Source organism: Halichoerus grypus, chromosome 5, assembly GCF_964656455.1.
Source record: "Halichoerus grypus chromosome 5, mHalGry1.hap1.1, whole genome shotgun sequence".
Lineage (NCBI taxonomy): Eukaryota > Metazoa > Chordata > Mammalia > Carnivora > Phocidae > Halichoerus > Halichoerus grypus.
In genome coordinates this window covers 175925376-175939382 of record NC_135716.1, presented here as the reverse complement: position 1 = coordinate 175939382, position 14007 = coordinate 175925376, and the positions used below count along the sequence as shown (strand labels likewise).

At 59.7% G+C, this 14007-nt stretch overlaps 1 protein-coding gene across 1 annotated transcript; it reads left to right on the top strand.

Moving 5' to 3' along the window:
* Positions 1 to 2128: 2128 nt before the first annotated feature.
* Positions 2129 to 13808, top strand: LOC118519510 (chloride channel protein ClC-Ka). Its single transcript, XM_036067032.2, has 19 exons — positions 2129 to 2228; positions 2941 to 3069; positions 3869 to 3997; positions 4581 to 4720; positions 5003 to 5080; positions 5173 to 5251; positions 5770 to 5895; positions 6085 to 6169; positions 6279 to 6380; positions 7038 to 7122; positions 7400 to 7573; positions 8048 to 8117; positions 8287 to 8397; positions 8755 to 8968; positions 9864 to 9997; positions 11687 to 11775; positions 11922 to 12002; positions 12762 to 12848; positions 13388 to 13808. The coding sequence occupies exons 1-19, from the start codon at positions 2129 to 2131 to the stop codon at positions 13433 to 13435; spliced, it is 2061 nt and encodes a 686-aa protein (XP_035922925.2). The 3' UTR covers positions 13436 to 13808.
* The last annotated feature ends 199 nt before the right edge of the window (positions 13809 to 14007 follow it).

Sequence of the window (14007 nt, the reverse complement as noted above, 5' to 3'; positions counted from 1 at the left end):
GGATTATACTGGGGTTTGGGATGTCAACAGGGCAGCCAGGTATCCTGTTACTGTATGCAGTCACCAGCTGGGTGTGGCAAGGTGACAGTGGGCCCAGCCCGTGCAGAGCTGCAAGCCCCGTCCTGCCTCCCACCACATACACAAGTGCTCCTATTTCGGATGGACGTGGCCAGGCATCCAGGGGCAGAGGGTGGCTCAGGGTCCCAGGATTTTAACAAGTCCCCGAAGGGCCATCATGATTTTCAGAGAGATTTGTCTGGGGGAGGGAGAGAGAGGAGTTATCCCAAATCTCTTGCCCAAATCTTTCCAAAAGTGACATCAGACCCAAATCCTCTGCTTTGTGCCCAAACCCTTGACCTGACTGATGAAAGCCACGGGGGCTGGAGGAGCTCTGGGGAGGGGAAAAGCCAGACAGTCTAGGTCTGGGTTCAGCCTCTGCTGTGTGACTTTAGAGAAGTCACTACACCTCTCTGATCCACTATCATCTGCCAAATGGTGATGCCGCCCTTGACTCACAAGGATGCGGGAGGATGAACTGTGTTGCAGACATAAAGGGCCAGGTGTGTGGCTGGCACATGACCTGTGCTCGTTCCCTCCCCCTCATGTCCTCGTCCCTACCCTCTGCTGGGGCAGGACCGTCTGCGGCATATACTGGGAAGCACTGTGGTTTGAGGGGTAGTTCTCTGAGGCTAGAGGGGCTGGACCTGAGGATCAAGTTCAAGTTCCTCCCCAGGCCTCAGAGGCCTGCGGGGCCCCACATCACCGCCCCTGCTCAGCTTGTCGGTCTCCTCCCCACCCCTGAGCAAGGTGGGCGGCGGAGCCGTGTGTAGGCTTCGAGGTCTGGCAAACCCGGCTGGGAATTCCGGCTCTGCCCCTCGGTCTCTGTGACCTTGGACAAGCAGCATCACCCCTCAGGGACTCCAATTTCTTTAACATGGGATAGTACCTCCCACCTCGTTGGGTTTCTGTGAGCACTCACTGATTCTGGGGCTGGCTGAGCACAGCGCCTGGCCCACAGTGAGGGCGCGGTAGTGATGGGGCCCCTCGCCTTTGCCCAAGCTCCTCCTCCAGCTCCGTCGGCTTTCTCCCCTCTCCCTTCTCTGCTTCCTCAAACCCTTTCCGTGTCCAGCTCTGAGAATCCAGCCCCTGCAGAGGACCCCTCACTGTGCTGCTGTGTGTAGGAGCTTCTGCTCCCCCCATGTCCCCCAGCCTGCAGCAGGGAGCCCCAGGGTGGTCAAGCGCCACTCTCTGCGTGGCTCTCCTGGGTTCTAGGGAGCTCCAGCTCCTGGCCCCCCTTGGCTGTTCTGGTCTGCATGGCTCAACCGGCCTGGGCAGTTCTGGATGGTTTGTCAAGGACATTCTTAATGGCCAGGATAAACCCCGACAGAGGGGGGGCGCCCAGGATGCGGATTGGTGGAGCACAGACCTGTCCAGGAGCACCTGGGCTGCAGGCAAAGGAGTCTCTGTTAGAGGAGGGCCGGCTGGGGCCACAGCAGGACCGACGGACAGAGGTGAGGGGCTGCTGGGTGTGGAGCGGGGCCTTGGACTTGGGTGGAACCTGCCAGGGCCAGGGCAGGCGGGGCAGGAGGAGGCTGGGCGGCAGGGAGCCGGCACCTCATTACAACCCTCCTGGGCTGTCCTTCTGGGCCTGCTGTTTACCTGCCTCTGTGGCCTGAGCAGAGGAGAGGGGGCTCAGGGACGGGCATGGGGGACCCCACAGTGTGAGTGACTGCTGGGAAAGGAGATCGCTCTGTGCAGTGGAGGCAGCCAAGCGTTGAGGGTAGGATCGGTGCCCACGGCAGGGGGAAGGGAGTTCTGAGGCCCGGGGTCCCACCTTGACCAATCTGCTGCTGGACACAGAGGACACAGGAACCCCAGTCCCCACCCCACACCCTAACACAGATATGCGCACCCTCGGCGACACCCCCTCTGTGATGAGGACACATCAGACCTCTGTCCCCTCCGGATAGCTTCACATACACTCGCACATGCACGCACATGTGTGCACAGGAAAACACCTCTGTTCCTTTTTATCTGGGAAGTAGCGGTATTGGGAGGGCTAGGTGGCTGGGTAAGGGTATGGGAGCAGCTTACCAAGGGTCTGTCTGTCTGTCTGCTCAGGGACCCAATGGAAGAGCTGGTGGGGCTGCGTGAGGGCTCCTCGGGGAGCCCTGTGAGTCTTCGGGAGCTATGGGGCCCGTGTCCCCGCGTCCGCCGAGGCATTCGAGGTGAGAGCTAGGCCCCCTTCCTCTCCCTGTCGAAGACCCCTCAGGACATCACCCCTACCCGGACCCCACCTCCCCACCCACCTTGAAACCCAAGAGCTGCCCGGCCTTCATGTGCCCACAATCTCCGGGTGGCAGGGAGGGGAGGGACCTGTCTGCCAGTCCATCTGCCTGTGGGTCTAGAGGTCTGCTCTCTGCCTTCGGGGAAAGCAGCCCCCAAGCCTGATGGCCGTGCTAGGGGCCTTGCTCGGGGCCCAGTGTGTGCTGCCTGGCCGGACCTCAGCGCGGCCTGTAGGATAGGCCCACAGGTCTGGAGACAAGGGGGTTCCTGCTAGACTTGTGTTCTCTGTGCTGTGCCCTGTGGAGACACTGGAGAAAGCCGTAGCTCTCAGCACACCCTCCCCAGCCCCTGCCGGCTCCATCAATCTTCCATGAGTATCCAGTGTGGGGTGGGGTGGGGAGGGTGCACAGGTCAAAGGTCCCCTAGCAGGGCCCACAGGACTGGCACCCACTGTGTTGCTGCCTTCACTTGCCACAATTCCTGCTTTGCCCCTCATGCGCAGAACCCCTTCTGAGCCACCTTGGACTTGACCCCATGGCCCCAGCCCCATACTGCCCCTGCCCTCCCTGCCCTGGGCCCGGGCAGGCCTCCAGGGAAGGAGTTGTCCATGCCCCACCCCCGGCCCTGGGCTATGACCCAGTGCCCCTGCCCCAGGTGGCCTGGAGTGGCTGAAGCAGAAGCTGTTCCGCGTGGGGGAGGACTGGTACTTCCTGATGACCCTCGGGGTGCTCATGGCCCTGATCAGTTACACCATGAACTTCACTATCGGGCGCGTGGTCCGAGGTAACCCCTCCCTGGCACGCACACCTGCTCTGGACACAGGCTTCCACGCACGCTCTTGGGATGCCAGATGGGCCGCCAGGTGCATCGCGGGTGGAGGAGGGCTCGGGGTAGGGAGGAGGCCTGGGTCTGGTCCAGGCTTTGCTCTTGACTTGCTGTGTGACCCTGGGTAGGCTCCTGCCCCTCTCTGGGCCTCAGTCTCCTCATCTGCACAATGAGCAAGAGACACCTGAATGTTCCCAAGAGCCCTTCTTCCTCTGAGCTCTATGCCCACCTCTTCCTGCTCCCCCTGTTCCTTCTCCTCCCTCCCTCCTTGCTTTCAGCTCAGTAACAGGGGAGGGCACTTGCTTAGACCACCAGACATAGAACTTTCTTTCCCCATGCTTCAGCAGGCTCTCTCCACCCTGAGCTCTCCCAGGAACAGGGGGCATGGGCAAGAAGGTTCTAAAACCCCCCTGGTAGACTTGTTCAGGTGCCATCCTGAGGACCTGCTATGCATCATGCACTGGACATCATTTGAGTGCTTTCTCGCAATGACCCCATGAGGGAGCTGCCATCACTAGCCCATTTGACAGATGGGGAAATGGAGGCTCACAGAGGTTAAGTCACTTGCCCAAGATCATTCAGTGGGTAGTAGCAACACTGGGCTGTGGATCCAGGGTCCCAGTCCTGCCTCTGTTTGGGCATCTGACATTCACTGGGTGGCCCCGGGCCTCCCCTCGTCGAGCCTCCATTTCCGGTCAGTGGACACCTGAGGGCTGCCAAGGCTATGATGGCTCCCTGACTCCCGGGGTGTCCCCAGCACACACGTGGTTATACCGGGAGATTGGGGACAGCCACCTGCTCCGGTATCTCTCCTGGACCGTGTACCCTGTGGCCCTGGTCTCCTTCTCCTCCGGCTTCTCCCAGAGCATCACGCCCTTCTCTGGAGGTGAGCCATCTGCCTGTGTGCCTGGCGCCAAAGTCTTTCCGTATCCCTCGGGGCTTCTGATGGGGGCAGGCAGGAGGCAGTGACCCCATTTCACAGCCAGAGAAGCCAGGCTCAGAAGTGTCGTGTCGCTTGCCCCAAAGTCACACCGTGAGAAGGACTCTGGGGTCACTGCTGGCTCCGCTTCCTTTCTGAGGGTGCTTCTGGCTGATGACGGGGAGCCCTGGCGGTAGGGTCCCCAGGGAGGGGCTGAGGGAGGGGCACAGCTCCCCCAGGCCTCTCAGCCCTGCATCCAGCTCCAGGCCAGCACTGGGGAGCTCCAGGGGTGCAGCCAGGGGTGGCCTGAGATTCTATCCTGGGTCCCCCACATTTGCCGTAGCTCAGGTTCAGCTGGAATGACATGGACAACTGCTGTCCCCTCTCTGACCTGCAGCTTCCTCACGTGCAAAGGAGTTTACAGATCCTAACTCAGGGTTTTGGAGGACCTGACAAGATCATGATGTGAAACATTTTGGGCAGGGTGAAGTGTTGAGAGTGTAATCTAGAGACCGTCCCTCCTCTTGCCCCCTGTCCATCCCCTGCCAAGGTTCTGGAATCCCGGAGCTGAAGACTATCTTGTCAGGCGTGGTGTTGGAGGACTACCTGGATATCAAGAACTTCGGGGCCAAGGTGGCAGGACTCACCTGCACCCTGGCCGCCGGCAGCACCATCTTCCTGGGCAAAGTGGTACGGGCAGGCGTGAGAACACCCCACCCCGCCCCTCTGCCTTTTCCCTCTTGCCCCACAGAAGCTGGGTCAGTGGCGACTCAGGCCAGTGCCTGCCTTCAGGGCTTCAGGCCTGGGGAGGGGCAGGCTAGGTCCCCAGAGTGTGACAAAAGAGCTGGGGAGACGGAGGACGAGGGTGCGGATGGGCAGCCATGTAGGTCTGGATGAGGCTCTCTCTGCCCCCCAGCCCTGGGCCCCAAGGGGGAGGAGTAAGGGCTCTGAACTCCCCCACCTCCCCAGCAGGGCCCCTTCGTGCACCTGTCTGTGATGATCGCAGCCTACCTGGGCCGGGTGCTCACCAAGGCCATTGGGGAATCTGAGGTAAGGGGGCCAGGGAGGGCCCCCCTTGGAGGAACGAGAGGGAGGGCAGGGTGGCGGCTGACTCCGAGCCCCCAACTCGGGATCCCCCCCAGAACAAGAGCAAGCAGAACGAGATGCTGGTGGCGGCAGCAGCAGTGGGCGTGGCCACAGTGTTTGCAGCACCCTTCAGTGGTGAGATCCTGCCCCTCCCTTGCACCCTGGGGCCCCCCACACCACTCCTGTCCCCCAGCGCTGCCGACCTCGCCGCTCACTCCTCTGTCCAGCTGAGGGCCCCGGAGGAGGGGTGCGGGCTTACTGCAGTCCTTTGAGGGCACATCCACCCCAGGGTGGGATGGAGGTGGGTGTCAAGACGCCTCAGGGTCACATCCGATAGACTTGGGTTGGAGATCCCGCTCCCCTGTGTGACCCTGGGCCAGTGAGTTCAGCTTTCAGCTCTCTGAGCCTCATTTCCTCGTCTGTAAAATGGGGCTAATCGCCCCATGCCATAGGGCTGTTGTAGGGATTGAGATGGCCCGGGAGGGCACAGGCGGGTACACTCCCTGGGCTCCTGCCTGGCCTCCCTTGCTCCAGCTCAGGCCCAAAGAGGGGGGGAGCCTGTCTGCGGGGGCTGTAGGAGAGCAGGACGGGAGGGGTCAGGGCGCTGGGATGGATGGAGGTGGGGCTCCGTCTAAGCTCAGCATCACCTTCAGGCGTCCTGTTCAGCATTGAGGTCATGTCTTCCCACTTCTCTGTCTGGGATTACTGGAGGGGTTTCTTCGCTGCCACATGTGGAGCCTTCATGTTCCGCCTCCTGGCGGTCTTCAACAGCGAGCAGGGTGAGTCCCCGTTAGAGCGCCAGACCCCAGCCCTGGCTCCCTCCCCGTCCCCCCCCTCCCATCTTTTCTCCCCCTCTCCTCTCCTTCCTGACCTGACTTAGCGCCACCTCCACTGCTGTTTGTCAAGTCTGGGACTTGGGTTTGGCTGGGGTCGGGGTATGGTCCCTGATCTTTCCCCTCCTGCCCCAGAGACCATCACCTCCCTCTACAAGACCAGTTTCAGGGTGGATGTCCCGTTCGACCTGCCGGAGATCTTCTTTTTTGTGGCACTGGGGTGAGTGAGCACCTCGGGTCCCTTGAGAGCCCAACTGGGGGCCTCGCCCAGGCCTGAGCCGCTGCCCTTGTTTCTGGGGCGGGGCTCTGGCCTCACCTTCCCTCCCCAGGGCCATCTGCGGCATCCTGAGCTGCGCTTACCTCTTCTGTCAGCGAACATTCCTTGGTTTTGTCAAGACCAACCGGGTCATCTCCAAACTGCTGGCCACCAGGTGGGCTCTGGACAGGGACTGGGGACCTCTCAGGGAGGACAACCCCCCTCCCTTCCTCAGCCTCCTGAGCCCATAGCTCCCTTTGATAGAGAGACCCACCCTCTGACTGCACTGTCATCCTCCTACTGAGCCCCCCAAAACTTCCTAGCCCACACTCCACTTAAGGAACCCCTATTCCCTCCTAACACTCCTCTCCAGCTCCCCACAGTCACTGCTCCACACCCCCACCCCCAGTTTGCTGGGCTACCAACCCTTCCATGTTCTCCCCACTCCTCCTGAGTCTTCACTCTATCACGGAGCTTGCACCCCCCCCACCGAAGCCCTACTTTCCCACAGAGCCAGAAGCCCTAACCAAGCCCCTCTCCTCCCCAAACCTTGCCTGCCCCCTGGCATTGGCACCTGCCCCAGGCCGGCCATGCATGGCCCACCCTGGCCTGGTGGACCTCTGTCCCCAACTCTCCTATCAGCCCGGTGGGGCTGACCACCACAGGTTTCCTCCCCTGGAGGGGGGCTGCCCTATGGCCCCCACTCCTCCAGTTTCTGCCTCAGTGCCGACCCTCGGGGTGGTGGGGCCTGCTCTTGCCCGTCTCCCCCTCCATGTGGTGGGGAAAGAGGAGGACCAGCACTGAGCTTACCCCCCACCCCCACGCCCCACAGCAAGCCTCTGTATTCCGCCCTGGCGGCCTTGGTTCTCGCCTCCATCACCTACCCCCCTGGCGTGGGCCACTTCCTGGCTTCTCGGGTAAGGGGCGCTGAGCTGGGGTGGGGTGGGAGTGGGGAACCCCCATTTGTCACCCACATTGTGCCTGTCATCTCACTTAATCCCCACAATACCTGTAAGGGGAAGCCTGTGGGTCATCCTCATGTTCCAGATGAGGACACTGCAGGCCTGGGAGGTCAGAGCCCTTCCCAAGGTGGGAAGTGGCAGAGGAGGACTTGAGGTGGGGTCAGGGTGAAGGGGTGGCAGCAGCTGCTGCCCAGCCCCCTCCTGCAGAGTTCCCACCTGTCCCCTGAGCCAGCTGTCCATGAAGGAGCATCTGGTCTCACTGTTCGACAACCACTCGTGGGCGTTGATGACCCGGAACTCGTCCCCTCCCTGGCCCGAGGACGTCGACCCCCAGAACCTGTGGTTTGAATGGTACCACCCGCGGTTCACCATTTTTGGGACCCTCGCCTTCTTTTTGGTTATGAAGGTGGGTGCCAGGGCCCCCCCCGGAGTCGTGCACAGAGTGGAGACCGGCCTTGGATGGGATGGGGAGCAATGCCTCCCACTGAGTGTAGCACAGCGCCCGGGCCTTCCACCCAGGCTGTCTGATCTCACTCTTGCCCGCTGTGTGACCCCCGGCCAAGTTGCTTCAGTTCTGAGCCTCGGTTTCCTCATCTTTAAAATGGGGCCGTTGCTGTGTCTACCTCCAAGGGGAGGTTGAGCAGGAAGAAAGGAAAGCCCTTGGCGTGATGCCAGGCACATAGTAGGCTCTTTGTCAGGGTGGGTTTCCTTCCCTCGGTCGGTGCCCTCCTAACACCAGACGCTGGCAATGGGCCTGTGCCTGGGCGGCCTCCTTCTCCCCGGGAAGCTCCCCTGTCCCCTGCCCATTCCCTCTCCTGCCCACTCTTGTCCAGTTGCCTCTAACCTCGGCTCCTCCGGGTTCCCCCCCACCCGCCTCCAGTTCTGGATGCTGATTCTGGCTACCACCATCCCCATCCCTGCTGGGTACTTCATGCCCATATTCATCTTTGGTGAGTCTGGGGTTCCCAGGGCCTGAGAGTTTCAGGGTTATTGGGGCAGGGCCACGGCTCCTGGCTCTCTCCCTCCCTCCTCAGACGGTGCTGAGGTTGGTCCCCAGGGATGGAGGGCTGTGGGGGCCGCGTCAGCCTGCCTCCCCCTCCTCACCCTGTCTGTGGCCAGGAGCTGCCATCGGGCGTCTCATAGGGGAGGCCCTTGCTCTTGCCTTCCCTGAGGGCATTGTGGCTGGAGGAGTCACCAACCCCATCATGCCTGGGGGGTATGCCCTGGCAGGTGAGTGGGCTGGGTCCCCACGGGAGAGGCAGACCTTGTGGGGGGGCTGGCTGGACCCAGAGGATCGGGGCATGGAGAGATCACTGAGCCTCCCAGTGAGACCCCTCCCTGAGCCCCGTCCCCCGAGTCCCCGTTATTCTCTCTAGCTCCCGTCTTGTCCCTGATACCCCATCCTCTCCCTTACACGCTGCCCCTCACCGAGCCCAGGCTCCAGGGCGCTTCCAGCAGTGGCCAGCACGTGGCCTCTGGACAGTTCCCACCTAGCACACGGCCACGGCCATGGCATCTTTGCCGTCCGCATGAGGCTGGCCCCTGGCCTGAGCCACCCCTGCCCTCCCCCGGCTTTGCCCCCTGCAGGGGCTGCGGCCTTCTCGGGGGCCGTGACCCACACCATCTCCACGGCGCTGCTGGCCTTCGAGCTGACTGGCCAGATAGTGCACGCCCTGCCCGTGTTGATGGCCGTCCTGGCAGCCAACGCCATCGCCCAGAGCTGCCAGCCCTCCTTCTATGACGGCACCATCATCGTCAAGAAGCTGCCATACCTTCCATGGATCCGAGGCCGAAAAATCAGGTGAGTGGTGCCCACGTTGGGCTGGCTGATGCAGGTGATGGGTCTGGGTGGGCTGGAGTGAAGGCCCCCCCAAAAAAACCCTCACTGTGGCTGACCTTGGACGTGGGTGGTGTGGAAGGGGCCCACACACAGCCATCTTGTCTCCACTCTCTCCAGCTCGCTGCACGACCCTGGACAAATGCCTGGCCTCCCGGGCTCCAGTGTCTTATTAGTTGTCTGTCTGCACGACAGGAGGACAGATGTTGCCCATTTGCTGGAAACTGGGGCTCATAGAGGTGCCGTGGTTTGCTCCCCATCACACAGAGAGGCAGCACCAGATCCGGGAGGTCCCCTCCTCTCTCCCACTCCTGCCCTGCTGTCCTTGCTGGCACGTTGGGAGCTGGAATCTCCCTTGGCCAGGCAGGACCAGAGCAGCCTCTGTTCCCAGAGAAGCAGGACTAAGAGGCTCTGAGAGTCTCGGGTCCAAGGTCCAGCTCCAAACATGTGCAAGCCGTCACCTTGGTCCAGACCTCAGTTTCTCCATCTGTAAATGGGGGTGGCTACTCCAGTGATTTTCAAACTTGAAAGCTTTTTTTTTCTTTTGCCATAAAACTTTTCTTCAGATGAAATTCTCCAGGGAAGGCTTCTGAGTAAAACAGAGCAGAATGGAGCCGGTCTGGAGGTGGGGGGTAAGGGGGAGGAGATAGGAGTTCAGGGGCTGGGAATCCAGAGCTAGGCCATAGGTGAGCTGTCCTCAAGTTCCTCCCCACCTTGGGGTTCTAGAAGCTAGAACCTAGGAATCTCTCAGCACCTGCCCACACCCAAGAACCAGCTTCCCCCAGGTAGCCCTGCCTCGTCCTGGGGTCTGGAGCTCACCTCACTCCAGGACCTGAGGGGAGCACCCTTCTGCCTCCAGCTCTCAGCGTGTGACCGTGGGGCACTTCATGAACTGTACTATCACCACACTGGCCAAGGACACACCTCTGGAGGAAGTGGCCAGGGTCGTGACCTCCACAGACCTGGCCAAGTATTTCCTGGTGGAGAGCACAGGTACCCAGCAGGAGTGGGGGAGCATAGGTGGGGAGGGGGCCTTCCCTCTACCTTTGTCTTCGGCCTTGGAGGTTCGGGTCCAGGAAAGGGGAAGCAGGGCATTGGACCTCTCAGTCACCTCAATCTGAATCTTGTCTCTGCAACTGTGTGACCTTGGGCAGGTCACTTCATCTCCTTGAGCCTCAGTTTCCTCACTGGTAAAATGGAGACCATGACCTCCCTAGCTTGGGGTGGTTGACATGTTTAAATGAGATGTGAGGAGTCTTGTAAGGCATTCTATGGATAGCTTTAGGAATTCTAGAAGCCAGGCCTGGTGAGCTTGGGGTAAATGATGGCAACACTATAAGGTCTCAGAAGACTCCTTACCTGGGCCTCCCTTCATTCCCCAGCTAACTCAACTCTCCTGAAACCCTGTTGCCACAAGAAAAATGTCTTTTTAAAGGAAAATGAATGGGTGCCCTTGTGGAAAGATACATAAGCTGCATCTTGGGGAAGGATCTAGCTAGAGCATCATTTCCCACTGGGACACAAGTACAGTAAGAGTAGGAAAGATTTGCGGGGGGGAAGGTAGCCATGTCCACTCAGCGCCATTATCAGCCCACATATGCAAACGAGACAAGGTACACACTTGTCAAGCATAGCACAGCAGGAGTTTGATTCCTACTCATCCTCTGGGCAGGTACCTTGTTTAGTGAGCAACCTGCAAAACCCTATGGGTTACCCCCATACCCACCCAAGAGCCCGTAAAGCCATACGAGCAGCAGAACCATGGGCAAACCCCTTAAGCTCTATGAACTGCAGTTTCCCCGCCTGGAAAATAGGGACCAACGTGGAGTTGTCAGAGGTTCTCATCCCAAATGCCATGCCCTCTCCCCACTCAAATTGGGATACCTTTAACATGATCCCACAGACTACACCAAATACGCCATTTAGAAATATTTGCATATGGGTGACTCCTCCAAGAAGCTTCACCTCCTGGAACAAAGACAAAATTGGCCTCTAAGACAAAGACCACTTCTACCCTTGGAGCCACAGAAAGCAAAGAGCTCCCAACCAGCACAGGCCCAGGCTGTGGGACCCTGCTGCGCACCCAAGAAATAGCTTTAACTGTTGTTGTTGTTGTTTAAAGGGAGAGCATTTATATGTCTAGTTGTAAAGTCTTGATTTTACTTGACAAGAAGGAAAAATGCCAGGCTGCCCCCTCAAACCCCAACACCTGCCAACTCCAGTGATAGCCCAGAGTGAGGCATGCCAAGCCCTCAGCCCACACTAGGACCTCAGAACATGGGGACCTTCTGGGTTCACACTTTCACTGGGCTGAGCCAGGTGTGGAACTTCCTGTGGGAAATGAGGGGCAAAGCCCAGCCCTGACCCACAGACATCTTCATGCAGGTGTCCCAAAGCTGCTCCTGCCTGGAGAGCCTGCCACAGGGGGAATCAGGATGCGCAGCCTTACCCAGCTGCCTTCCATTACCACACCTCCACATCAGAAGCCCACTGACCTTGGGCAAGATAATTAACCTCTCTGGGCCTCTGGGCCTCAGCTTCCTCTTGTATAAAATCGGTGGTAATAGCTCCTGACCCACTGGCTGCCGTAGGGTCCTGACATGAGAACACCCAGTACAGTTCTCGGCACATAGTAGCCGCCCAGTAAATGCCGTGTGGCTCTCTCCCTCTCCACGTGTGCAGAGTCTCAGATACTGGTGGGCACTGTGGGAAGGGCACACTTGGTGCAAGCACTCCAGGCTGAGCCACCTTCCTGGGCTCCAGGGCACCGGGTGAGTACTCCTGTGGGGTGTCAGGATGGGGGGTGGTCAGCAGGGGAGTGAGGGGGGCGCCTCGGGGAAAGGGGGTTTGACAGGGACAGCCTGGAGGAGGCGGAGGGTGGCCCAGCCCTCCATGATCCTTCCCCCATCACTGTCAGCATCTCCGGGACCTCTTGGCTGGGGGCTGTCCCATGGAGCCAGTGACCCTGCAGCTGTCTCCGGAGACCTCCCTTCACCAGGTAGTGGGGAAGGTTCGGGCATGTGGGCAGACGAGGACTGTGGGATAGAAGGGAAGAGCCCAAGAGGGGAACTTAGGCTCCAGCTTTCTTGGTACCCTGTGGCTCTCTGCTCCTCCTGGGTTGGCTTCCTCATCTGTAGAATGAGCATAGTAGTCCTTGTCCTCTCCCCGTCCCTCATTTCTAGGGTTCTTAGGATGATGCAAAGACTAGGGAAGAGGGAGAGCTTGGGGGAGCACAAGCCTCAGGGTGGAGACAGTAGTTGAGAAGATGTCTTTGCATCAAGGCACACATGGGTCTCAATTTCAGGTCTACCACATTCTCCCTGTGTGATCTTGGGCAAATTACTTAATCACTCTGAATGCTGACCCCTTCCCACCCTGCAAAACAGGGGCTTTGGCACATGGGGTCGGAGAGGGACAGAAGCAGGTTGGGGACGTGGAGGTGGCCTCAGCCCCTCTGTGCTGCTGGATGATGCTGGATCATGCTAAATAAACCGGTCGTTTCCATTGGTCCCTTGTGTGGACTCTGGAGACCCCTGGTGGTCACAGTGGACATTGCAGGCCCAGGTCCTGGTGTCCCACTGTTACTGTGCCCCACCCCTTTCCCAGGCTTTCAGACAGGCGGGTGGGCTCCCCTGGGACAGAGCCCTGGCCAGAGCCTCCACCCCAGCTCACAGCCCCCAAGCTAGGGAGAGACTGAAGCCCGATGGGCTGAACACCATCTATCCTCCAATGTTTCCTAACAACCCCCGCCCTCTAGGCACACAACCTCTTCGAGCTGTTGAACCTTCAGTCCCTCCCCGTGACGTCCCTGGGCAGAGCTGTGGGCTCCGTGTCTTGGGTGGAGGTACGAGGGTCCCGGGGCAGAGCAAGGCAGAAGAGCCATGCTCGAGCAGGCTGGGAGACAGGGGGGCACAGTATGATCCCATCCAAATTTAGAGAGGCCTCATTGGATTCTGATGAGCCCCACTTTTTGGCCCAGAGTGCCTGGCCACTGTTTTTTGTTTTTTGTTTTTTTAAGATTTTATTTATTTATCTGACAGAGAGACACAGCGAGAGAAGGAACACAAGCAGGGGGAGTGGGAGAGGGAGAAGCAGGCTTCCCGCAGAGCAGGGAGCCAGACGTGGGGCTTGATCCCAGGACCCTGGGATCATGACCTGAGCCGAAGGCAGACGCCCAACGACTGAGCCACCCAGGCGCCCCCTGGCCACTGTTTTGTGCCTGCCATTCTCTGGGCCTAAATGATGCCATCTGTGCTGTGGGGAGGCACCGGCTTTAGCATTTACCCCGGAATCAACCCTTAGGGCAGCCAGACAACCCTAGAATCCCCACTCTCAGCCTCCTCTACACCCTCCCTCCCCCAAACCCCTCTTTCTCTGTTCTAGTTGAAGAAAGCAATTTCCAACCTGACAAACCCACCAGCCCCAAAGTGAACCAGCCTGGCAAGATGAAACAAGTGAAGGAGACCCTGCCTCTCTTCCCCCATCACAACACACCCCTGCAGCCCAGCTCAACTCCTCGGTGAAGCAGGCAGCTCTAACCTAGCACCGAAGGGGGCCCCACATTCACCATGTCCCATCCTGGGTGGCACAAGCGCTCCATACCGTAAAAGACAAATCCCACCCTGGACCGAGCAGGATTCGAGACCGCGGAAAACCAGTGGACAGTGGGTGCTCACTGAAAATTCACCAAATTCACAGTGAAGACATTAGCATATGGCTTTCAGCAAGGGCAGGCACAGATGCCCTCTGGGGTTGTAGGACTCCCAACCAGAGGCTCCTGAGAAAAATAAAGCTGGTTCCCAGAGCTGTAGACTCTCTCTCAGCAACAAGGGTGTGGACAGACCTGTGCTGGCCCTGAGTGAGCTCTTGGCGCCCCCTGGTGGCCACGTGGGCCTCGCGGGCCCGGGTCCCTGGCCTCCCACCGCTCCTCCTGCGCCCCCTTCCTGGCAGGGAGATAGGGTAGGTGAGCAGGTCCCCCATCAGGTCTTATGATGCTTGTCCTC

Excerpts from the sequence above, each read along its gene's own strand:
- LOC118519510 (XM_036067032.2), top strand. The coding sequence starts at position 2,129 with ATGGAAGAGCTGGTGGGGCTGCGTGAGGGCTCCTCGGGGAGCCCTGTG. Across the intron at positions 4,721-5,002 it reads CCATCTTCCTGGGCAAAGTG|GGCCCCTTCGTGCACCTGTC; the intron begins GTACGGGCAGGC and ends CCTCCCCAGCAG. Across the intron at positions 5,081-5,172 it reads AGGCCATTGGGGAATCTGAG|AACAAGAGCAAGCAGAACGA; the intron begins GTAAGGGGGCCA and ends GATCCCCCCCAG.